Below are 26,437 nucleotides of genomic sequence, written 5' to 3' on the forward strand. Positions count from 1 at the left end.
CTGGGGCAAACTGTGGCGATGCAAAAAGGGCTCAAGTCTCTAGGGGCAGTCAAAAAGCCCACAGAGTGTGAAGTGACTGTCCCACTTGTGAACATGAAGCCCTCGGAAACACACTGGACAAGTGTGGCCTCAGGTCCGTGTGCTAATTGAAACAAGGACCCAAATAAAGAAAAGGAGATGAGTGGCAAAGCTAATTGGTAATTTTTTTCATCTTGTGTTTTACGCTCTTACGCATACTTTTGAATCGCATTAGTTGTTCCTGGCTGCTGGCTCTTTGAATCTTTTTACCAAAATGACAACATTTTCCATAAATTTCAAAACTATTCAAGATGTTTTTGTTAGTTTTCCCTATATTGTTAAAAATTGTAATATATAATAATGCATTGACTGCGGTCATTGATCTAATCAGGCTTATTACACAGCCTCTAAAAACAGACAAGTGTGTGAACTCACAAAAAAAGGTGTTCTTCATTTCCATCCTGCTCTGCCAAATTAAATGGTAAAGATCAGAGACACCGTCCCATTGAAATATTAACAAAGGCGATCAGAAAGACTCTCAGACTTCATCTGGACTAGGTCTACCAACACTCACAACCTGCTCTGTGTTTCTGTCTGCTTGATGATTCAAACCAGCAACCATTAAAAAAAGGGGAAAGCTCCCTTAATTTGCCCCATGTGGAGAGTGAAGGTGTCAAAAAAGGTTTAACTGGACAGCAATCGAGCTGATTTGACTGTGTTACAAAATGTCTCACCGTTCACATGTTGAAAGAAAGTTTGAGCCTTTCCAGGTGTCTGTAACCACAAAAAGCGGAAAAAATCCTCAAGTTTAAAGGCAAACTACCTATTTCTCACAGAGCAAAGTTTTCTGCAAGAGATTAAAATGAGGATGGTGTTTGATGTAAGGCTTCTCATTTGTTTGAAATGGTTATGAATGAGTGCAGTGGCCCCATCCCCCCACCCTTCTCCTGGCCCTGCCCAGGATAAAATGCAGGACAACTGAGCCGCTGCCTTCACAGAAGAGAGGACTGACTGACTGCACACAGCAGAGCGTGGCTTCGCTTGCCTCACTGCTTCGCTGCCCTGTGCTCACAGACTCTGACACACACAGACACACTCTCGCTACCTCTCTCTGTCACAAACACCTCCCATACTCACTCCCTCTCTTTCTCACTCACTCTCTTTCTCTCTCAGTATCACATACACACAACACACACGCACACACACACACACACACTAGAAGTAGTCAACTCTTTCTCTGCCACGGGTCAGCAACTCAGACAGGCAACTTGTTCCTACCCAGCTGGAAACAGCAGAGCATCGCAAGGTGCACGCACACATGCTTAAACTTGCACAGAAACGCACTTATACATTTACACTCACTCATTCAAACACACGTATGTGAATCCTCATAGAGCCCAGGACTTTAATTATGGACCAGTGAAGAAGACTTCAGTCAAAGGAAGAGACGACAAACAAGCAAGGAGCAGCATCAAGGAGGAACTTCAAAAAAGTGGATTGTTAAATTGCAACGCTTTGTTAAAGGAGGAGAGAAAAAGAATAAACACAACTGAAGATGACAACTGGAGGAACTCTGGCAAAACCGATTCTGTAGGAAGGAAGGCCCGCTTTCAGCCCAAAGTGGAGATCGGGTGTGACATCCAGAGGATTTGCTGTAAGTGCCGCTTCCCTTCCTTCTCTCCCTCCACAGGGACTTCTCCTGATCATCAGCATGCCTACAGCTTGCACAAGGTGCACCTTGGGAGTCTGACCCACCATGTGCAGATGGACGGCGTCCGCAGTTCATTTCTGTCCTGAAGCTGCCCTCAGCACCACCACTACTGCAGCCTCTGCTGGTCCACATTTCCCCCTGCCTAGTGCAGCCTCCCTCTGCCTGGCATGCTTCACCGTGCTCTTGGTCACCGCTGGTACCGTCACGGGGGCCTGTCCTCCTCGAGTAGGGCATGAACCCCTTCAGGTGCTCGCAAGCGGAATCAACTGTTCATGGACACTGGAAAGGCACACGCGCAGTTATAATCACTTAGAGGGTGACGTCCGACTTCGGCGACTTTACTCTGCCAACAAGTTCTTCCTCTGCATTGACAAAACCGGCAAGGTGGACGGCACTCGACGTAAAAACTACGCTGACAGTAAGTAAAGTGAAAAAAAGTTGCTGAAGTTCTGAAATTTGTGTCAGAGGGAGGATGCCCTGTGACGTTTTCAGATTTATTTTTATGGCTGAACTTTCTTATCTGTTCGCTTTTACAGCTGTTTATGGGGATATCCCTTAGTCATATCACTGCTGAGCAATTTGTGTTGCATTGTTTAGAACAGGGCGGAAGCGTTGCTAGGTAGGAAGGGAATAACCTAGAGATGGTTTAGACTCCTCGTGGGCCAGCAGGCACTGAGGAAAGACAAAGTGGTCTTGGAAAAAAAAAAGTTTCCCTTTCACTGGAAATTAACCTGTCAAAACTGTGGTGAAAGTGCATCAGTCATAGGTACCAGGTGTAATCTGAAACACATTTTTCCAACACAGACCGATTTGTAATCTTCACAGTTCATCTGCTCTGTTGGTGTGATTTTATATGACTTTCTGTGGGTGTACATGCAAGTAGGAATTTCATGTAAAATTTTCTAGCAGTGTGGCTTTGCCCAGAAACCCACATGATGTCTGACAAGTTAAACAAGATAAAAGTGCAATATGTCAAATCACGGTGCTCAACAGGACGAGCATATTCAGACAGATCTGTGTCGTTCAGTTTGTAATCTGTCGGACAATCTATGATTTGTGGACACTTGAGAAAACCTTGTTCATGCAGTGATGGTTTCTTAACCACCATTACTTGACCAGGTCAGATGAACTGATTCTGGATCTGACCTTCCTCTCCATTAGTCACTGGCTGACTGACTTATTGGACAGCTCTTAGAGACATTTTTGCCTTTGACTGTAATATTTATGTGTTTGGTTCTTAATGCGTTTTTATACAAGGGGGTGAGTCAGAGTTTTTCCATACAGCTACTGGGGGAGAACAGCTGCTGCGTCCAGCTAACAAGCCAGTCAGTCTGTTGCCACCATTTCAGTGATCTCCAAGCGGCGGACTGGATGACATTTGTTAACCTGTCGGGATTAGTCACCTGGCAGAACCTTTAAAAGCCACACACACTGGTATAAATTCAAATTGAGATGAGTTATTACTGTGTTAAATTTGGACCCGTGGGCATATCCAAGTTGGGACGTTATTCTTTCACATTAGTGGTAATAAATGTCAGCTACCATAACAAAATACTACTCCCAAACTTTGCTTGTATTTGACAGTTTGACAGAAGTCATGCCGAAGGACTGAAAGACATTTGGCAAAAAGAAGAAATTGACATTTAAAATGTCTTAAAAACAGCAAAATTGATTGTGAAATGTATGCTTTTTTACTTTTTGCCAATTGGGTCATTTACTCTTAGGAGGCTGTAGTAGCCATTAATAAAAAAGTACAGTCCCCTTAGATGTAATGTCCTCATACACTTTAGCCATCATCCTCTCATTTCCTTTGGTGGAAAGAACGGTTCTTTCGGCACTCACACAGAATGAGGGTGTGTTCTGCACCCTGAGCTGAGCACCGTGCCAAACCAGCGGTCATGTAGGCTTTGCCTTAGATTTAACAAAATGAACCTTGTGGTCAGCCTGTGGTTGCAACTCACACTGGGACAGATCTGGTTTAAGACCATTTTGAGATCTCCTTTTCTGTTTAAGAGCACTGTTACTCTTGCAGAGACCTTGAAATTAAACTGTAAGTGTCCTGAGCAAGAGGATTTCTCTATGCTATAGACTGAAGGCAGAACAAGTAGAAAGTTATACATGGTAAATGACATAAATCAGGTACTAGACATGAAAGACAATGCATTAGTAATCTTTTTTTTAAGATTTCTAATAAAACTTTTGAGATATATTTTTTCCATCTGATTTAAAAATAGTGTAATGTATATGATGAAGGTGTGCTTGAACTCTTGTGGGAATCTACTTGCAAAAACACATAGATCCTCACAGAGACCAATACCGAGAGACCCAGTACTAATTCTGCCTTTAATATACTTGTGTAACCTATAGCATTTCCTAGTGCTAGTCTTAGCCCCATCCTCCACCTGCCCAGCACTCTGTCCTCTGGTTTGCCCTTACACTCTTGTCGACACAGCTCTGCTGCCCCGACAGCTTTGCCTGCTACACCCAGGCACCGTCCCTCACCTCCGCCTCACCAACCTCAGTTTTTCCAGCCCCAGCTCACAACTCTCAGGTGCAAAAACAGTTGGAATTAGTCAACAGGCTCTCTGCTAATTGAGGCTGGAAAATATTGTATCAATCCCAGTGGAATAGGGGCATGGAACAGCTGAGGGAAGAGGCAAGTGGGAGACATGCTAACTTAAAGGGCTCAAGGATTTAAAGGATGAGACAGCTGGACGGGGCTGAAGGGAGATAAAGAATACAAAACATGTATGTGGCAAATAAACCTGTTTTTATTTAACAGTCTTCAGTTTTAATTCTTGATGAATGACTTATGAGTGTGACATAAAGAGCATAAAGTCAATTATTAAGTTATTAAAACAGCCTTGTAGTTAAAGGACAGTTTTAATTCTCTTTTTGTACGACTATGTAGAAGCAGACTAAACAGCCTGAATGTATATCAGTTACATTTCCAATGAGCCGCCCCAAAAAATATCTAAAAAAATTCTTCCATGTGAGTATGAATCTGGAAATACACAGAAAAATCACACTGAAACAAAAACAGCGGACTCCATCCACAAAATTTCCTCAAGTTTTTTTTTTTTTGCAATCAAGAAAGTTGTAAATTATCGGCTATATTTGTTAATCAAACTAGAGACAAATCATCTTGCTATAATCTGAGTACATCCTGTCAACCTACATGCTCCAATTATAGTTCCACATATAATAAAAAAAGATTATGTGTTACTAAAAATAAGTTGTTGAAACAGCCACACGAAGAGTCAAAGTGCAGTCCTTTGAGAGACCAGAAGGGAGGGTGACAACATGTTTTTCTTTTGAACTATAGTAAAGCAGAAAATGATCTAGAGGGAAAAACACACCCAAGTGTTTACAAAAGCTTCAGAGGCAGGTACACATCATATCCTGTCATGGACTACCAATCGTAGCCTGCTAATTAGACTGTCCTGAAGCACAACAGCTGCGCAGACACACCCAGCAACTGGTTTGTGACCAATTACAATAGTTATAGGCACCTAGTGTAGAAGAGTATTAATGCAGCATGTGTAATTATTAAAGTCCAGTTTAATTAACAAATGAAGGCTACTTGTAATTGTAATTGTCAAGTCTGTTATCTATTTTACAAAATATTTTTTGGCAAGCCACCCTGTGTATGTTTTATTGCATGTTTTAATTTTTTCCTTATATTTTAAATAGATGGACTAGATGTGTGTGGCTACAATCATCAAACACTTGGTCAGCCTCCAGTAGCATCAGCCAGTTCATACTTAGGAAATAAGGTGACACCGCTACAACTGCAAAAAGTCACTGTGGCCAGACTAACTTAATTTCGCCTCTATAGCCTCTCAGCTCTCGCAGCCGGGGTGTGTTGTATTTACTAAATTTCCCTTGGTGTGCAACATGTTACTGTTTGATGTGAATGTTTTCCAAGTTCATGAGTGTATTTGACTTGGAGCAAAACCATGGGGTGAAAACCTTCCACCCAACTGAAATATGTTGTGGAAATTATTCAAAGTTTTCATACACAGGGGAAACTGTCACTCACAAAGGAGAGACTGACTTGAATTTTAAAATCATAAAAGGACGAGACGAGTGTGGCGGACAGTCTTGCAAAGACAATATATTTGTTTTTGGGGTTTTTTTTTAGATGGACAGTGTCAAAAAAGGATGTGCAGTAGGAGCAAAAAATTTAAATCTTTATTTTTTAGCTGTAAAACTCAATTTATTGCATTTTACAGAGAAGTAGTTTGTGACACAACATTTGTTTTTATTTATAGTTCATTGTCATGCACGTCTTAGCACAGATATTTTCACATACACAAATTTGAACTGTTTAAGCATCACTTGTATATAGTCATGTGCTATACTGCTACTCATTTGTGTGACATACTAAAGCCCTAGTTGACTACGCATGCACAGCGCTTTAAAGCAATGGCACAGCAAAGCATGAGACAATTTAAAAATACCAATGTTCATCATCAACACACGTTTCACTTTAAGGACAATGTCACTAACATACAAAAACAACAGATATTACAAAATGTCTGTTCTGTGCTGTCTGCCATTTTAAAGGTGGAAGAAGGGTTATTCTACCCTGGCCTTTTTTTTAACCTCACCATGACTCACCATTAATTCTGCTATAGCTCAGACGGGGATGTGTGACTGGATCAACAGCACCAAGGCTGGAGGGGCCAAAGAGGGAAGCACCTGGCTGAAGGAAGTACTTTGGTGTTTTGAATTGGAAGAATACACATGTTAATGAGGCTAGGAGAAGGGCTGGGGCGTGCTCTGCTTAGTATTGAGGTGGAAATTAAAGGCTAGAGGAGTGCTGGAGCGCTTCCCATTGCTCATTAGGCATTAAGGTTTCCTCTGGGTTGTCTCAACTGAGAAGGGATTCGTGGACATTTTGGATGCCAATAGGAGGGTAAAATCCCACGAATCATGCATTAACCCCCCAGTCTTCACTGTAAAGGCACGACCACAGCTTGTATGAGAAAAAAAAATGAAATCAATACTTAAATTGCAGTTTCTGTTATTAAGAGACAAAAAACCCCACATAAAACATCACAGATACACATTTATGTTTTACTGACATGTTAAAATCCTTCATACAAATTTACAGACTATCACTGTCCTGGGAACATTGGAGGACAAGAGTGTCAGTGTCAGGCTAATTAGTAGAGCATCCCTGGTTTCTGCCACATGGGTTTGACGTCTTCAATGGGCCCTAGAAATGTAGCAATTAGTAGCTAACAACCTTTAGTAGTCTGGCTCCAGCTCCTCTCTGGGGTTTACGGGGTTCATCAGCAGGTTTATAGAGTCTGACTTTGGCACTGACAACCAAGTCCTTTATAACATCGCACAGCTATGGACATCCTGTGGGTGTGTGAAGGTAACACAAAAGAGAAGACTTCACAGTTCCAGCAACCAACAGCTTGAACCTTGACACCATTGACTGACGATGTAATCCTTAAGTTTGTAAAAAGCAGAGAATGACTTAATAGCAAGATAGAAATACATCAATATCCAAATGATTTTACCAGAAAAGTATTAAGGTGCATAATAGACCAAGACTACCTACTCTATAAATATTAATTGGGCCATGGAGGATGAGTAGTTTTTGCATTACTTTTCATCCCCTTCGCATGAGGAGACTTGTTGCTTTCCAAAAGCTACACTATGATTTAGGTGCTTTAAACATCAGTGTAACGAGCAACAATTATTTCCAGTAGAGCAACACAAATCTGAACATGTTCACAGCCAAGCACTTCATTTTTAGAGTGAAAAATATGGCCTTTTCCTCAGTGTGAGCACATTAGTGCTCTTATTACAGTAAGAGCTTTTTGTGGAAGGTGTAAAACATATTAATTAAATCAGCTGGGAACAGACGACTAGCTAGCCTTACTCATGCAGCACCACATGTTTGAAATCATTCGCCAAAGGAAATATTCATGAAGGAGCAGCTGCCACTTACCTCTCGAATCGTACACATGCACACACACGTGCACTGACGTAATCAGCCCACTGAGACAGAGGAAAGCGGTCTTGCCTCAACCTTAGATAGACCAAGACAGATTAATGGTTTTATTTTGACCCTTCCAATAAAGCCTCTCACCTCGCCGCTTGAACTGAGCCAGACATCATGTGTTGGACGGCGTTTAACCACTGGCCCAGGAATAAAGAAGCTGAAAGAGAACCCCTGCTGTAGATGGGGAAAAAAGAAACAACTTGGCATCCCTAAATACAGTCATGGCTGACTGGCTACAGCTACAAGAGTTTAGAGGTGTTTGCATTTAACCTAAAATCACTGGAAGAATTGCACTAGGAATGCTATGCACCTGTTACCCTTAAAGCACGTATGCCTCTCATAAGTTTTATCATAAGAGAGAGCAATAGGAGGCTATAAAACTGGAGGCTATTCTCCGAGGTGACTTTCAGGTGAATCTGGGGCTTCTCTACCATATAAGTTACAAGAACACAAGGAAGCTCTAGCGCGTGCAGATTTTAATCTCTCTCACAAACATAAACAGATCAACCAAAGGCTGCCTATCAGCCTGCATGGCTAAATATTGACATGCTGTTAGGCAATTAAGTCATAATGTGTGTGATTTTGTGTACGACCGCAGAATGAAAATCACACACCTTGCCTCTACTACCGGCTAATCGCAGTTACATCAGTGCTAAAAGTTATTAGAAAGTCAGAGATAATTCGACATTCTTTATCATGATGTTGTGTGTCGTGTTTTCTGGGCAATTTAAGATTATGTTAAGAAATTTTATGCCTGACTAAAAGTCTGGCAAAGAACTCCTAAAAATGTAATGCTCATTTTAACAAAATTGAACTGTTAAAACTGGCTTTGGATGGTGAATGTTAAGGGGATTACCAAATTTGGAACCAAAGGTAAAAATGCATATAATATATCTTGCAGCTGGATTGGACCTTAAAGGAGAAAAATCTATAAAATCAAAAAAGTTTTACTGCATTTTAATGATATTTGGTTCAAAAATAATGCAAAAATATCTAAGATATATTCAAAAAACTGAGGCAAAGAGGTTACCTTACGGCTATTTTCACCATGCTTACATTATACTTACGATATAACACGTATTGAGTCAGTTGTTGTTGTTATTTGGCTCTATATAAATAAAACTGAATTGAACTGAAATAGATTTAACTAGCTGGACTGAATAATTGTGTTTTAAGTTTGTTTCCTGAAAGTAGTAGTAGGATAATTAATGCAAATGTGAGAGACTAAAAACAGCAACTCTGGTTCAGTCCGTGCATTCCAACATCCTGAGACCATGCAGAGTCTTGTCTGAACTGCATTACAAACAACCCATACCTGCTTTTTATCTCTGAGGCCATTTCACTAAATGAACATGGGCAGGATGTGAATATCATGTCAGCTCCTTGAATGTGCGTGTATGTTCCCAACGCATGTGCCTGTGTTTATACGTGTGCCATTGCAGGAGCATGAAGTGGACCCTAAGCTGAAAAAGATGTGCGTTTCCGTTCCCTAATGGCTAATATGAACCAGACCTTACCTTGCACTCAGTTCGGATGCATGCATGTTTGTGTGTTTGCATGCGCACTGACATGTGCGAGCTTGTGTGCACGTGGATGTTTTTCTCATCTGAAAGGCCACGTTCCTCATTAGAACACAGAGGGTGGTACAAAGCATTGCAGTGCTATAGCTGAAACAGTATAGTCCACATCATGCATCACATTGCATTTCTATAGCTCCTGGTTCTTTGCACCATCGTTCTTCTTGCCTTGTTATTTTGGACCTACTTTGGAATAAATAGGGAAGAATGGGCTGGATTTTCAGAGCTGAATGGTTTTTATTTTTTTGTTCTGCAGCTGTCCACACCTGACCAAAGAGAAATATTCATATGCATGTGAAACGCAATACATATGAATGTCAGTCTGTACATATCAATAAAAGCATACTTTCACTATTCTCTTTTTGACTGCTGGCCTTTCCTACCTGTCACCGTCTCTCTCCAGCTGTATCCATTTCCACCTTTCCTCCCCTGCAACGGATAGGATTGAGGTCAGGGCCCTTTGGCCAGTGGAGCAAGTGACAGCTCTGACAGGTTGCCTGATTTCACTCTTGTGCCTTCTGTCACCTCCTGTATGCCCATCTCATTTTAATAATGTAAATATGGGGCGAGCTCAGGCCACAGAGAATATTCTGTGTCCTGGTGCTCAGTCACTGGAACACCTGCACACCTGAATTGCATATGCACATACCTAAAGTTGGCAGTACTCTCCAAACTAAATCAGGTTTCTTTATTTTTTAGCCTACTACTGAACAACTACACTGGACTGGAAAACTGCAAAAACTATGTGGGATTTAAATGACAATTATTTAAAAATAATATATAATAGTACTGCCATATACACATGCCAACCAACAATGTATCACCATTCACGTTATCTTGGATTGATTGTTGAGATTAAAAAGGTCGCTTGGTTTTAAACTTTGTAAGTACTCTTATCATTTTATTAGCCTTGTTGCAGTAGAGGACAAGACATTTGTTTCTGTCGTTAGTATGTGTTAAGCACCAAAAACATGCACTGCCCACTATCACACCTTCAGTAGACCTGTTTAATCTCCCACTTTGCTTTTCTTTTAACATTAATGATCAAGTTTCTGGTCCAACCTGAGACGCTATTTTTGAAATTAGGAAGGCTTGCTTGACGGAGATTATTACTGTATTCAGTTGCACATTCAGGCTGCACAGGTCTTCTCATGGCCAGATGTGTAAAAGTAGCCAAGTGTCCCCCCTTTATGAAATATTGTGCATTTACAATGAAAAATACTATAAAAAACTTCAGGATGTTTGTTTGGTTTTTATACTTTAATGAATTTCTAAGCTTCAAACCTGAAGAAATATACAGAAAAGGTCTTTTAATTGTAATTATTTCCTAGATTTTGAATTGAAGTTGGGGCATTTGTAATTACTGACTCCAACATGGCATTAATACGGCATGCATGCATTTTTTGAATAAGTGGGCAATTAAGGTGCATCTATCATACCTGCCTGCACACACTTTTAGCTCAGGGTTTTTATTTATTAATAAACTTTTTAACTCAAATTCAAAGGTTAAATCTAGTTGAAAGTGACTGCAGCTGCTTGGTTGGTTCCACTATCAGTGATCTTTATATATCTTTTTCGCCAGAGCATCCTAAAAATGAGGGTAGAAACCAGCAAAAACAATGTCTTTCCCTGAGTATGCTTACACCCACTGAATCTGGTCTGAACAACCAACCATATGAGACACAGATGCAATTCACCTGCTTAGTGTTATTTATTAAGTAGCACGGTAGATGACCTCAGTTTAACATGGATCCCGCCATCCCTGCTGCCCTCCTGGGGTATCTTAAAGTTCAGGAAAATTCAGAAGCTGTGAGTCACAAACCTCACGGCAGGCAGATCAGCTCATAACTATCTGTGAAGCCTTTGATAGTTTGTCGTCCGCTTGTTACGGATGTGATGCATGATTTGGAGGCAGTTTGCTCTCCCTGGTCTCCCTCCCTGATTAAAGAGAATGCCTCCTGGTCGGAGATTACAGCCACTCGGTACCACACAGGCACAGACGAACAGGAGTGGTGCACACTGTGGGCTTCGTTAACCTTTTTCACCTCTCCAATCCCTCAGTCTGACTACAGCAGGCCTCCACCCCCACTAACCCAAACCTTCCAGTCGTCCTCTAGTATACCCTCTTCTGGCTAGCTTGCCTCCCCATCTGCACTCATAAATTTAGGGTTTGGTAGGGTCTGATTCGGCATCCTGGGGGTCCCTAATGAACTGATTGAAGTTCCATTACATACAATCACAGCTTTGCTTGGCCAAGGAAGCTTGTGTTCAGTGATATAACAACCATGGATAACATGCTGACAGAACCTCTAGACACACTAATGACTCGGAAGTGTGTGGTAAAGAAGAGCGCAGTGTTGTCAGAGTCTTTGGCTTGCCAAATGAAGATTTTCTTTGCACGTTATCGTCTTTAAATTCACTTTTCATTTAGCTCCTGCTGGTGCATTTCATTGTTTTATTAAGAGTAGAAGCAATGTTTATGAGGAGTGAAATTGTTCACATGCACACACATACAGCTGCCTCCCCTGACACACACACAACGTATCCAGATGTGGATGGTGATTTTGGAGTATTGGGTCAGTCTGTCTGGGGATAAATCAGACAGGCTAATCTGTCCTGTGAGGGGATGGAGGGTAATTGGTCACATTTGACCCCCCAACCTTGCGGACTGTGGGAACGCAGGCTTTATCTACCAGCGGTAATTGGCTAATGAAACACTTCCGCAGCTCTTCCACTAGATTGTCATCCACCGGTTGGGATAGGGTGAGGCATATATGTGTGTATGTGTATGTGAGTGTGGCCGGCACAAGTGGCCAAAAGGCATGCGTGTGTGGGTGAGAGTGTGTGTCTGTGTGTAGTCTAGAGAAAATGGCAGGATGCGGAACTCCCTTTGGCCATCTCTACAACTTTATCAACAGAATCAGTCTCACGACGCCTGCAGCATACTGATACATTGACAGACCACACATTAATGGTTGTGTGGTTGCCATTACAAGTTAAATTTAGTTTTCAAGTGGAAATAGTTAATGTTATTCAAATTCGATTTCAACTGATGCCAGGTCTTTTTGTAATGCACATACCAATTTGTGTTTGCAGCATTCAGGTTATATCCTTTCTACCACGGTAGATCAGGTGAGTATCAACTAACCCACCGTGGTTCAAGTCATGTAGATTTTGCGTTTTGTAGTCATTTTGTGTGATCATTTATGTGGGCAAACCCATGCCCACATCGATTTAACGACGGGAAAATCAACAGGGAGAGAGTGAGATGTGGGGGTAGAGGGTACTAAGAAAAAAAGGCTAAAGTTACGGTAGTGAGACAATGTCTCTGAGGTCCCATCAAGTGAGCCATTCATAGATGCAGGTCTACCAGTTTGTGGAGCCAAGGAGACACTCCGATAGAGTGGGGCCCAGGGTGGCCTTGTCTTTTTGTCCCAAGCTGACCCCTGCACTCCTGCCTGGCCTCTACGCCCCTCACCTGGCCTGTCCCAGCGCACTGGTAAGAAGATACCTGTAATTTGCTCTAATGGCCTTTGAAAGACCTGACTGGGCTAATCCCTGGAGTACTTCTCCTAGCACAACCGTATGAAAAGGTGGGGGTAACTGGGCCGAGTGTGAGTCCTGAAAGAGGACCGGTCTCTGGATTGTGTGTGAGAGAATGTCACCCCTTGCGGCCGGGGCTGGGGCCGAGGGAGTGTGGGAGTCAGCTTTCAGCAGATCACCACCATGCGGCTTGTTCACAGGCTCCGAAAACCTGCGCACTGGCTTGCCCAGAGGTAGATCGGCTCAGCTTTATACCTCCCTCAGTAGCCAGTGCGACAGGGAGGTAGAGTGGTCTGAAAACCTGCCTGCACACAACAACGTCTGAAAGACAGCACTTCAAATCATTTTTGAATTTTCTCTGTAATGTGCTCGTATGACTTTGTGGATGAAATCAGCAAAATTAGCAATTTACACAAACTGATTCACTTATTGCTGCAGGGCTGTAAAAAGCTAAGAAAAAAGCAATAACAACAACAATAACAATAATAATAATGATAATAGAAGTAGTAGTAGTAGAAAAATCACGGCTGAAAATAAGACCCAGGCACTGAATATGGACTGAATTTTTTTTTTTAAAGACAGAATCTTATCAGTCTCATCTTCACCCTCATCTCTCCTGAGAGTTTAATGGAATGTGGGAAAGCAAGTGATACATGGGCAGGGAAGAGCAACCCTCTGCAAGTCTTTTCTCTCCTTTCTTCCTGTTCTTTCTATCCATCGTCCTTTTTCTTTCTTTTGACAGGATGGGCCACATACAAGGGAATGTATTTGGACAGAAAGCACACATGCAAACCAGTTTCGCTGTGTCCTACTTCCCTGAGTTAGTGGCCTTTGTATACAGTTATATTTAAATGACAGCACACATGCATACGTGTGTGCTGAGTAATTAAGAGACTGACAGCATGTTTACATCTGCAGAAGTTCAAGTGCGTAAGAAAAAGGGTGCAAATGTAACCCTGTTTCTTATTTCCTTTGCTGTTATCTTAGTTGTGTATTTTTTTCAATTTGGTTTGATCAAAGCCTTCATGACTTCATCTGACTGAATTCAAAGCTAAACTAAGCAAGAGAAACACTGTTCAGGCTTTCAGACAGTCTGAGCTCATTTAAGGAACAGAATCAGATCTCAGGCCAAGGTTTTCAGCATACTGGATGTGCTTCCTTGACTCACACGTGGTGGATGATATGACTGAGGGTTGGCTAATTCATTAACTCAGTATGTTAGAGATTTTTTTAGGGTTTTTATTTACTTTCCTGCCCCTGTGGGGGGAAAAAAACACTAAAAACCTACAAACTCAGTGTTTGTGTGTCACAGCCTTTCATGTTTACTGTGCGTGCGAATAGCCCAACCCCACTCGGCTTAGCTCAGAGCAGACATATCTTATAGCTGCCGGTAAAAGGATGAAATAAATCATTCCAGCCCTGTAAGAGTCAATAGGTATGATGCATGTCCGGAGACCCATTGCAAAGGGGCCAGTAAGGAGGGAGAGGAAGACCTAGCCAGGAAATAACTAGAATGAAACAGCAAAACCACAAAGGACAGTGAAAATCAGGCTGACTATTTAAAGACATTGAGAAAAGGGAAGGTACAGTTTGTAGAAAGGCATGACGGTGTTCTTATAGACTGACAGTTGCTTTCATATACAACACACACAATATCCATAAATCCTGAAACAGCAGTCTCAGAGAGGCAGCTCCTTTTAAAGAGACTGTAAATTTTATATTGCTGTCCAGAACTGGTTGGTCTATTAAGCCACAGCGGGATTGCATCATTTGTATTTTAAACCTGATCACACTCATTCAAACAAAAATAAATGTCACGGTGATGAAACATAGTCAACACTGACTCAACTAAAGGTGTGTATGTATTAATGAAAATGAATATAAAGTTCCACTGGATTAAATGCCCCCAGAAATGAGGTCAGCTGACTTCCTAAATATATGGAATGACCACATTTTCCATCACTGGGAGTTTTTTCTTGCCTTATGGCATGGCTGTAAGATGACAATGCTAGGATTGTGAAAGAATGCTTCACATGGATTGGCCAGCACAGATTCCAGACTTTAATATCACTGAGAATATGGGATGTGCTGGAGAAGAGGTTAGTGAGAAGAGGTTAGTGGTCTGACTGGGAGATCATGGATGTTGGATGAGCCTATTGAAGTAAGCATAGCATAGCATTTGACTGTGAGGCTTTCTTTTTGGACATTGCAATAAGAATAAGAATAATAGGACCCATTATAGTAGTTAAAACATGAGATTATTATGTTACTTAAAGCAGAAGATAGCAATTATTATGGCATATAACTCACAGAACTATGACCAAGAGTGCTACAGGAGTTTCAGACAATATATCAATAACATTACAATGTTAATTACCGCATGTTTTTCCTTGGATATCTGTTGATAATGTTTGGATTTCAGGAGTTTTGAATATAAAGCAACTGTGAAATACACACATTAACATTTATGTTTTTCTTTTCGCTCTTTTGTTTCTCCTTGGAGGAATCGTTTGTTTAAAGTTTCACTGGATTTCATACAAATCTGTGCTGTTGCCATTTGGTGGCAAAAAATACCCTGAATCAAAGTTGTGTGATGGGCAGATGATGAATAATTAAACCTCATAAACTCACATGAAGCTGAGGAAAGCTTTGTAAGCTCTTTATTTAAATGTAAATATTGTTAGTAGTTTACTTCACATCATATTAAAGCATTGTTTATAGCCACTTTAACATTATTACTACTGGCTTGTGCTATAATTGACCCACAATATAATTCCATTACTTAAAAAAAAAATTCAGCCTATTGTGTACAAAGAAGCAGATAGCTGACTGTGTTTACTTCACTTTAGAGATAACTGTAATACTCCTCATCCTGAGGAGGACCGGGTTCAAGTGGCTTAGCGCAGCGCACTGGACAAAGAAAGCAAACTGGTTGTCCTTAAGAACGCACTCTGTGAGTGGTTTCCAGATGTAGAAGTAGGCATGTTAATCTGTGAGCATGTGATTAATATTGGAAACCAAGAACACATGAAAACAAGGACTACCGAGGAATGGAAGACAATCCGGCAACTGAGAAACGTGATGAGTTTGTCCCAGTTCCACAATTTGGTTGATAAGGAAAATTCACTGGAAGAAACCTTAAGTCACAGTTCACGTTTAATATATTTGGCATAGTGTGCTTTAACACAGGTTTTCAGCTTGTGCTTCACCCCCATCTAGAGATCACAGAGTCTAGGTCTGCAGGCTGAAATAGACGTAAATGAGTAAGCGAATGTCAAATCAACCTTCAAAGTTATGTGGTTAATCAGAGAAATTAGTTTAACTAAACCATACCCTACATAACATACTGATAATCTGAAGTCTCCTTTGCGAGGGATTGTTATACATATTCAAATTGCAAACCATTTAAAACCAACTGCTCACTATACATATTTTTTTTCTTATGTCCTGTCAAAATCTACAAATAAAATAGAAGATCAGCTTTCATATTAGCTACTCATTGCAATGAGATCATCACTGCACTAGTATCACTTGCGTTCCAGCAGTGATATCAGACTTCTAATATATGAGCCTTATAAATAGACTGTCCTTCCCCTACCGATCAATAAGATCGATGGGAAGTGTTTAAATTTCAGAAGCTAGCAAGCTATTGTTTGCCTCTTTACTATTTGATTACACTGCTTTAGCAATGCTATTTGGTCATATAATCAGTCATTGCATATAATTATTGGGGTTGTCTTGTCAAGACATCAGCTTTGACCTCTGGTCTATTATTTCCCATTACTTATTAAATGAATGAGAAATGTGGAATTGTGGCCTGAGTTTGTTTGGTTGCAGGTAATGTTGGTCCAAAGTGCATTAGATTTCAGGTTAAACTGTTCCCTTTATTTATACAGTTAAGAGAGCTAACATGCAGAGAAGAGAAAGTTTCCCGATTGAACCACGAGCCATGAACCATGCATGTTTTGTCATGCACCATTACCATTAGAATAATCACAAGTCTGTTCTAATTACAGCTTTTTCAGGAAGATGACATTTAAACCAACCCGATGGTTTGTAGCACAATTATATGACTATGTTGGTTAAATTTAAGCAAACTTATCAGAACTGTTATCTCCAACACACATTTTGCGTGTCTTTTGTCTTTTTCTTGACATAATGAACTCCACAAAACGAGATAAAGATGCATACTTTGGAACAGGATATTCCTGTTAGCATTCATGGTGTCATGCTCAGTTGACTACATGAAAAGTGATTAAGTGAAGAATGAATAAAAAGGCCTGAAAAGAGCAGTTTATATTGTGTCTAATTTGAGTTTCAAAAATAGCTGGATAAAGCCATCAAAGAGGCATTCTGGATTTACTATAAACGAAAGGTTTGATTTTGTTCCACGCATATTAAATGTGCAAATTTCACCATGAGTTATTTGTGTTTATTTACATTTTTTCCATCTTTTTTTCCAATGGTGTCCAAAAACCCAAAGTTCCTTAAAATTGCTGGAGCATATTTGTATTTTGGCAGGTGCATGTTAAATATTTAAATCTGGGATTAGCCAAGCAAAACTTTCCTTTCCGACAAGACCCTCCAAATTATTTACTGTACATTCAGGGCTCAACGTGCAAGTTTCCATATCACTGCACCTGTCAAGGCCTCCACTAGAAAGCTGGTTCTCATGGTAATCTCTCAAGGTGTTTAAAGGAATAGTGAGTGATGTAGCCTTTGTCTGTGCCGATACACACAGACGGCTGCTTTGCCCAGTACCAGACCCTTTGAGGGGGTCATGGCAGATCAAAGGTGCTGGTCACAGCCATTAGGCCTGGCAGCCTGAACCCGACATGAAAAGCTTGTTTTGAAAAGAAGGGCAGAAGGAAAAAAACAACAGGGCCCTCTTCGTTTAAAAAGCAAGCAAACTGTGAAATAATTGAAAAGGTATGTCAATCAAGACCAGGAGCACAGCGGGAACTCCAAGATTCCCAGGCTCTGCTCTGGTCGAGCACTGAGCCATGGAGGGCGGCTCAAGGGGGCAACCCAAGAAATTAAAGACCTGGGAAAAGGAACAAAAAGAAGACAGGAGGAAAGGAGTAGAAAAATATCTTTTTTTCTCCATTCTTTTTTTGCTCCGTCTTTCACTCTTTTCTACTCTAAATTTGTGATGGAAGGAACTATTTTGCCACAGTTTGCATAGCCCTATTCAAAATGCTCGGTCATTAATAAGATCTTGTCTAGCTCTTCACCTCTCAGGTGAGTAACAAAGACTTGTAGAGGAGTAGGGTGGAGGGGCTCTGGACGCTTCTGCCCCCACCACCGAGGCCACCATCTTATAACCAGCACCTTCATCCTGTACTCCCTCCTTCCTCTTCCCCCATACCATGAGTCTGACAAAAGGAAACCCTGTGAGTGTCTCTCTCTTTCCTTTCTGCTTTTTTTCCAAGGTCAGAGAAGGCTTGAATGATCTGACGATGGGCTAACGTCCAAAAAATGGGGGACGGAAAGAAAAGAAAGAGTAAAAAGAGACTGAGTAAAAGACTTTTTCTATGCTTTTAAAAAAAACCCATGGAGAAGAAGTAAATGGCAAGTCCACAGTTGACTAGACATGTATAGTGCAGGATTTGCTTGTAATGGCAGCTTGAGCTTATTGACAGTCCCAGCCAAAACATGTCAAAGGTTAAGAGATCTTGCCAGTTGCAAGTGGGAAGCCAAAAGTGCCTTTTTCATGAGCTCAATGGGGCCATCAGTTGATACTTGTTTAGCAGAACGAGGCGAAGAAGTGACCTTCAGTTTCCAGTGCAACTCACTGACAAAGAGTTAATTTGTCTTCATTGTGTTTCTCCCTCTTCCGTCAAACTGTGATTTTGTTCAACATTTGAAGCAGATTTTTGAATAAGAAATTGCTCACAACTTTGAAATATTTATATATATCATTATCTCGAAGTATAGCGATCAATCAAAACACGTTTTATGAAGTACTGAATCACTGCCTTACTGAATTTCAAAATGTTAGACACATCCAGAAACAGGGGCAATTTGTCAAACAGAAATTAATCTCATTTGCAGAGGCCATATCCTCATGACTATCTAATTTTAGCAAACTGACTTCAATCAATACAACAGTTACAGATAAAAAACGCATACTGCCTGTAAACCTATGTCAATATTATTCTTTCTGTGAGCGTAGAGCACTCCACCAAACTGACCTTTGGATTTCAGCAGTTAGAATAAGCTCTCTAATAGCTTGAAATACCTCACTCTGATTTCTCAGGCTTTGAGCACAATGGAGTGACTTTTCAAAGGGGGGACTGTGAGTTATATGGATCTAACTGGTCTTTATAGATGTGTGGTCAAGCGTCCAGAGCCCAAGTGATTCTTCTAGACAATGTGAAATCCCCATTCCATGTCCTCAGATCTTTTGTGTCTACCGGCTACAACAATGAGCACGAATAAACTGAATAAAGTGTAGCGCATGAGACCTGGAGCAGGACAGGAGAATATTTAAGGTGTTCCTTAATAAATTCCCTCTAGAGAATGCCCAATCCCATTGCAAGATCCATTAAAAGAAGAAAAAAATACAATGAGTTCTTCAATATATATAGTTTATTTTTTATGTCCCAATATTAAAATTCAATTCAACTTTATTTCTATAGCGGCAAATTGCCTCAAGGCCCTTTATAATTATACTCCTTACTCATATTTGCTTTAAACTCGATATGTTAAACCTGAGCAAACGTAGCTATTTACATTCAGGTCCCTGCATTGTCTCCGACGTAACAAACATGCTTCCATCACACCTACTGTGCCTGGAACTCAAGCCAGCAAATAACGACAATTACTGCTGGCACCACTTTCAGGCACCAGCGGTTTTCATTGGCCTGGACTAATCCCCCATAAACCCTTGCAGTGCAACAATCACCAGCAGAGGCTCAGCTAATTGCTGATGAGTCCCTTGCACGCTCCAGGTGCCACCATAGCACACCCGGTGTTTGTAAACAGCACTCATAAAAAGGAGGCTACCATCAAAGTCGCAATGTTTTCTTGGAGAATCAGAGACAATGAGGAATGATGCGGGTGCAGCTGGGCAGCTGATACCTGGATGGACTCCTTGCCTGCAGCTTTGCACAAGCAGAGAGAGGATTTAATTTACGTGTTCCAGTCAGAGAAGAAAAACACTCAACAGGGGTTTGTGTTTGTGTACTTTACCCCCTCCTTTTTTTACTCTGTACTTCTTTGTATCAGTGCATATAGACTATGACTTCACTTGGTAAACAAGACTAGTGATGTTCAGGGTGTAAAAATCCCTGATGTCAGATATTTCTGTGCTTAAAATGTAAAAGATGTATGTGTTTTTTTCTTATGTTTGGAGCACTGCAGATGTTCTGTGTTAGAGCAGCAACATTAGTCTGATGGCACTGATAGCAGCCTGGGGAGCAGTTAGTATTGCTATATGCAATTTTGTATTGTGCTGTCATTTGTATATGATTAGAAAGAGATGCTATCATTTTTTTCTTTAATACTGAAATGCACAAATGTGCACAGACAGAAAGGTTTTGGTTACTATCCATGGTGAGGGTTGGGGTGCCTCTGTACTGATCTCCTTAGTACAAATTGGATCCAAAAATTTCAAATTTGGATACCTCACTCCAACATTCCTACTGGAACTGAATTTCAGTCAGGTTCTTGTGTAATTTGGCGTACCTCAGTCTTTTCCCTAAGAATGACTTCTTGACAGACACCTTCCACTGAGACCATTTCTGGTGAAGCTTCAGTAAACAGTAGATGGATCAACTGAAGAGCCAGATGCATCTCTTAGGCCATATCTCAGGTCTAGATTTTTTTTTCCTGTTTCTTAAGTACATGACTTTCAGATACAGTTCATCTTATTGTTTTTAAGGCCTAACACTTCATTTATTGTCCTCAATTTGTCAGTCATTTTTTATTTGTCTAGTTTCCTCAAATCTTTTAAGAATGCGCTGCACACCATGGTGAAATGTATCAGGTTTTAGACTAATAGCTGTTTAGCAATATTTGTTGGTGCAAAAATATTATTTTATGTCTGTCAAACTGTAAATTCAAATACAGAAATGAGAACAAATAATGTTTGTGACAGGCTCCTAGTAACAAAATGGCTAAAGATATCATTTACAAACGGTTCTTTGCTAAGTTGTCAATTATGTGTAGAGAAAACACTGGCTCATCCCTTGACTATGGAGCCTTTTTTCATTTTTGAAATATTCATAGGCCAGTGTTAGGTAGATTAATGAATAAAAAAATTGCCATGAAAATGGTCAAATACAAAGACTGTATGAAAATGAGTGAAAAAGCAGTGAACAACATTGAAAGACTGTCAGAAAGCATGGAGAACTATTGATCAAGACACTTGGGTTCGCTCGCCTCCTTGAGAAAAAATTGGCTTCTTGGAAACAAAATATAATGAAATTAGGGGTGGCTGAAGAATTTTCATATTAGTCTATGTTTAGGAAGAAGTATACTTCCATTATTAGTGAGCAATATAGGTAGAGGTATATTAAGCAGGATCCAACAGGTCTGAAAAATCAAGGAGGTGTATTATTATTATTATTGCAACTCTTATTATTTAGTCTAAAAGCATGTTAAGATTAGCAATTGCACTAAGTATTTGAACCGTCCTGTAAGCGCCAAAAAAAATTCTGAATTGCACAAATAAACAGACTTTAAAAACACAGTACAGTGCAGCACCTGCAAAGCCACTGTTATTCTGTTATTTGCATTTCTTTTTCATCAGAACTATTCAGGAACTTTGTTCAGTCACTGCCCTGTACAAGACTTGTGGTTCTACCAAAACAGAAGGGGATTGGTCATTTGGGAGACCTGTGGCCCACTGCTGCTTTTATGACTCATCACCATCACTCATTTCCTACCAGCTTTAGCTCATGCAGAACTTCAGCACCTTGATCTAGTGTTGTGTATACCCACTTCTGTCCAAAGCTAAGAAATCTTTCTTTTTCTTACAAATATCCAACAGTGGCCTTTTAGCAACAGAAAAGAAAGCATCTTTTCTGCTTCTCTGGTTTACAAGGCATAAGAAAAAAGGATTTGCACCCAACAAACCAAGACATCAAAGCGCTTTTGAGATTATTTGCAGGTAAATTAAGGAAGAAAAACCAAAAGAAGCATTAATCTCCATTAATTAGCTCCTATTAAGGACGCTGTGGTAAGACAGGACATCTCTAAAAACAACTAGGTAGAACCCTTCATCTTGGAGATTTTCACAGGGTGACATAAGTTACCACCAGAGGCAGGTTCTATGTCCTTCAGTAAACAACAGCAGCATGACCAAAGCATGAACGTGAGGGCTGCTTCTGGAGAGTTGCATGGATGCAGTTCGGCAGGATGATTATGTTCACATTTAAATATGACTGATAGTAGGGCTGCAATGATTCATCAAGTCATTCAAATAACTCAATCATAAAAAATCCTTGACATAAATGTTTTGCTTCGATGCTTTGTTTAATGAACCTGCTCTGTAGCGCTCAGTCATCACCATGTAATCATGAATGCTTCACCCATATGTTCGTTTTTTCTCTTTTGAATATTTTTTTGTTGCTCATTAAAAACTGATTACTCAATTAATCAGTGAAATAATCAACAAAATACTTACATTTACCAATAGTTGCAGGCTTATAGTTGATATATGTAGTAGCAGTAGATGGTATGATTGATATTCATACCGTTGTAACAATCATTGATATGATTGTTACAACATTGATGCAGTTTGGAATCCATGGGTACATTTTTAAAATTGCTCAATTAAGCTTTTATGAAAATATAATTATAACCCTGACGTGATCTGATAGGAATGCAATTTTTTGTGAGACTCTTGTACATGTCCTGCTCTATGTGAGCTTTTTCTCTTGTCCTGGACTCTCTCTCCTCAGAGCATATGGCTGTCTGATAAACTAATCACTAATGATAGAATGGCTTTTGATGGAAGAAGCTCCCAAATCTGGATCTTTCTAATCCTGCCCCTTGTTCTCCTTTTATTTTCCAGGCCTGATGGAAATCCGATCTGTCAGTGTGGGAGTTGTTGCCATCAAATCTGTCAGCACCGGGCTGTACTTAGCTATGTCCAAGAAAGGCACGCTCTTTGGATCGGTGCGTATACAACCTGGCAACATTTTTCTGGAGGTCAAGACTTCTGGACAGGGAAGGAAAGTTGTTGGGGTTGCAGGATATATATGAGTCCCAAATGAATGCCACCCTATGTTTGATGTTCCCGAAGAGAGGGAAAATCTGAGAAATCTTCTGATGGAAAGTTCAGAGAGATGTCAGACTGTTATAATCAATCATGGCTGTACACCTGCACCTTGTCTGACTATACAGAAGCTTGAGCTGGCTTGCTCCACCATCAAAATAGACAGCAGAGAAAAGAAACCTAACCAGCAATGACAAATAGCCAGCTGGGTTCATGTAAGTCCTTGCGTGCCATCTGCCAATTGTTGTTTTGCACCGCAGCTTTCAAAAGTAATCACCACTCATTGTTAAAATCAAGCACAGTTCAGAACTGAGGTGTGTGGTGTCTAGCTCGTGTACTTAAAGCCTGAAGACGAAAACATCAGGGATGAGTGATAAGACAAGTGCCTCCGACCATCTAACACACAAAATAGGACATAAATAGACCCGATGGTGGACTTTACAAAATGGCAGATGAATCACGGCATGCTCACTTTATCCCGATGCTATCACAGAGAAGGCCTCGTTACAGGAGCCTGATAACAATCTGGAAAAGGGAATGCAGCAGAGCCTCTTGTAACTGCGACTTTTGAGACCCTTACTGATAAGAAGCTGTAACCACCCGTGGAAAAGTGGCTTTGCTGAAGGTTGAATTTTTAGGTGCCTTTAAGAAAAAACCTTTGTTTTATTGTTATATTGTGATTAATCTGAGAACACTTAAGGTTCAATTAACCCAAATCACAAATAAAGACACACACCAGTCACCCGCTTCGTCACACTTACGCCTTTTCACATTTGTAAGCGTTTTAAGCTCTTGTGTCTAAGATTTCAATTCAACGTAAGCGAACAGAAATGAATATGTCCTTCCAATAATAATGTCCCAGTTAACCAAGATATTTCACAGAACTCACCATCATGTGTCTCTGTCAAAGATCACTTTTTAGAAAATGGTCCCAAAGAAAATGAAAATGTCAGGCGTAAACATATCTCAAATAACCAGAATATTGTTTCTGGAATGGAAAGCCTGTTCCTATCCACTAAAACAAACTGCGCAGAGTTGATGGAAAAGATATTTAAGAGGTGAATGTCTTCTAAAGGGTGAGGATTGGGAAATTCCTTTCAAATTTGGGTTAACCAACCCTTTAATTCTTACTTCCACTACCTGAGAAAAACAACCCAGATCATTACAGTGGATAAACTCACTGTATATACTGCAAACACCTGGAAATCTTTTACTACAACAACTGTCATTAACCTTTGTGCACTTATAAGCTGGCCTTGTACAGAGAAGGAACAGCAGTCAGCTGTTAGCAGCAGGTTAATTGCTCACACCCTCTTTAAAGTCTCTTCTCTTTCTTCCTGCAATCACAGGTGAAGTACAACCCGAGCTGCAAGTTTAAAGAGCGCATTGAGGAGAACGGCTACAATACATATGCTTCGCTTCGCTGGAAACACAGCGGCAGGCAAATGTTTGTTTCGCTGAATGGGCGTGGTAAACCGAGGCGAGGTCACAAGGCTAGACGAAGACATCCATCTACTCATTTCCTGCCTATGCTCCCCTCGTAGCGGTCCAAGTCTGAACTCTGACCAACAACTGGATGGCTCACCTCCTTCCGAGGACTAGTGTTGATGTGGCTGTGACACAATGTGTATTTTTATTACTCCATCCTCCTGTCACATAAATGTACATTTGCTGAGGTCTGTAACATTTGTAGAGGTAGTATAATATCTACTCTTAAGTTATTTTCTGCATTTTCTAATGATGTTCAGTAATACAGCAAAATACAGTAGAACTACGCTACATTCAGACATCTATCTTGCCACCAAACCACCTGTGTTTGTAGCGCACATGTTTGAGGTGAGAGGACAGAAGGGGAGATAGTGAGACAGGGGTTTTCAAATGATAAAATTTGGATTTGTGAAGAAAACACATCACTATTAAAAGAGACCCTTATAAGTCAGTGGGCAGGATCAAATTCTACTATTAAAAACATCTGCATAGTAGCTCAGTTCCAGCAGCTTGGCTTCATTTTGCTGCATATTTAGCCTCACAAAAAAGCACATGTGAATTTATCAGTACATTGCATCATGTGCAGGTCAACCTGAAAAACATTTTTTTAATGTATTCGCTCTGCATCCAGCTCTGTTTTCAATGCAGTGTGTGAAATAATATTTTCACACACAATTATGCAACAAACCCTGATAAGGATTATTGGAAGAGAACTGACGGATGGATATGCAATAGAACAATTATAGAAAAGTTTTTTTTTAAAAATAGAGATAAATTAACACAATGAATGGGTTAATAAACACAATGAGAACACTCCAAAGAATCAAAGAAAAAGGGGAACCTCTACTCATGACCTCAAGCCTCAGCTAAGTCCTTGGTACAAATTTTATACATGTTCACTGTTGCTTGGGAAAAAACTGACACCACTAGAAAAAAGATAATGACATGCAGTTGAATTGTACTGACTCAAACACAACGATAGTTGTACTGTTCTGTGTGTATATGTTGATATATGTCAAGAACATGACAGGAACTAAGCTAACTACTGGGATAACATGCTGGATTTCTTGACATGCCCTTTCAACGTCTGTGCATGCTTCTGTCACTCTGCTTCTCTCATTCAACCTACAGTTAATAGATTAGAAATCAGATCACAGAGAACATGCGATGAGCTTCATCTAGTCTCTGAATCTTGGTCTTTAATTCTGTCGTGAAATCGCTGACATCTGCTTTGACTCATTTAACGCTTTCTAGCAGCAGTAGGCAAACACCGCGTTGCATAGCAGCAGCTTCATTAATTTCGTACACCATAGTAAATGGTTTTTACAGTCTGCTTCTTTCAAGTCTTTCTAACGTTTTCTCGACAACATGGCTAATAGAACATTTAATATATTTAAAACTTTTATACTCTTTAACTGTTTGAAGTTGATGTTTATTGTTATTGTTGACTTTTTTGTTGGATTGTAGTCCTACTGTTTAAAATAAGGGAAAATAATATTCAGTCCATATTCAGCTCAATTTGTGTTACTACTGGATGTTGGTACATTTGTGATCCATTTATCATAAGCAGTTTTCCACAATAGAAATTAAAAGCCGTGTGTATATATAACAAGAGATTCTCAGAACAAACAGTCCCTGGATCCATTTCAGTTGAGTAAAGTAATTTGAGTGCCTTGGTTCATGATAAACTTCAATAAAAAAAAATGTGGAAACATCAGCAGTCACGGCTCACGTGCTTACAAGCCTTATTTAAATAGTTTTTTTTAGTCATGAAGAGCGACAATGGCATTTTAATCTGCTCCTGTGCATGGCGCTGATTGTTAAGAGTTGGTAACATCTCCATCACAGCA

The 26,437-nt window shown here is 40.3% G+C and overlaps 1 protein-coding gene across 1 annotated transcript; it reads left to right on the top strand.

Moving 5' to 3' along the window:
- Nucleotides 1–1,330: 1,330 nt before the first annotated feature.
- Nucleotides 1,331–25,191, top strand: fgf22 (fibroblast growth factor 22). Its single transcript, XM_031749602.2, has 3 exons — nucleotides 1,331–2,147; nucleotides 22,896–22,999; nucleotides 24,449–25,191. Exons 1-3 carry the CDS (start codon nucleotides 1,775–1,777, stop codon nucleotides 24,641–24,643), a joined length of 672 nt encoding a protein of 223 aa, XP_031605462.1. The 5' UTR covers nucleotides 1,331–1,774; the 3' UTR covers nucleotides 24,644–25,191.
- The last annotated feature ends 1,246 nt before the right edge of the window (nucleotides 25,192–26,437 follow it).

This window comes from Oreochromis aureus, linkage group 23 (genome assembly GCF_013358895.1).
Source record: "Oreochromis aureus strain Israel breed Guangdong linkage group 23, ZZ_aureus, whole genome shotgun sequence".
NCBI classification, from domain to species: domain Eukaryota; kingdom Metazoa; phylum Chordata; class Actinopteri; order Cichliformes; family Cichlidae; genus Oreochromis; species Oreochromis aureus.

Coding starts and splice junctions, on each gene's coding strand:
- fgf22 (XM_031749602.2), top strand. CDS start 1,775: ATGTGCAGATGGACGGCGTCCGCAGTTCATTTCTGTCCTGAAGCTGCC. Junction 2,148..22,895: donor ACGTAAAAACTACGCTGACA/GTAAGTAAAGTG, acceptor TTTATTTTCCAG/GCCTGATGGAAATCCGATCT. Junction 23,000..24,448: donor AAGGCACGCTCTTTGGATCG/GTGCGTATACAA, acceptor CTGCAATCACAG/GTGAAGTACAACCCGAGCTG.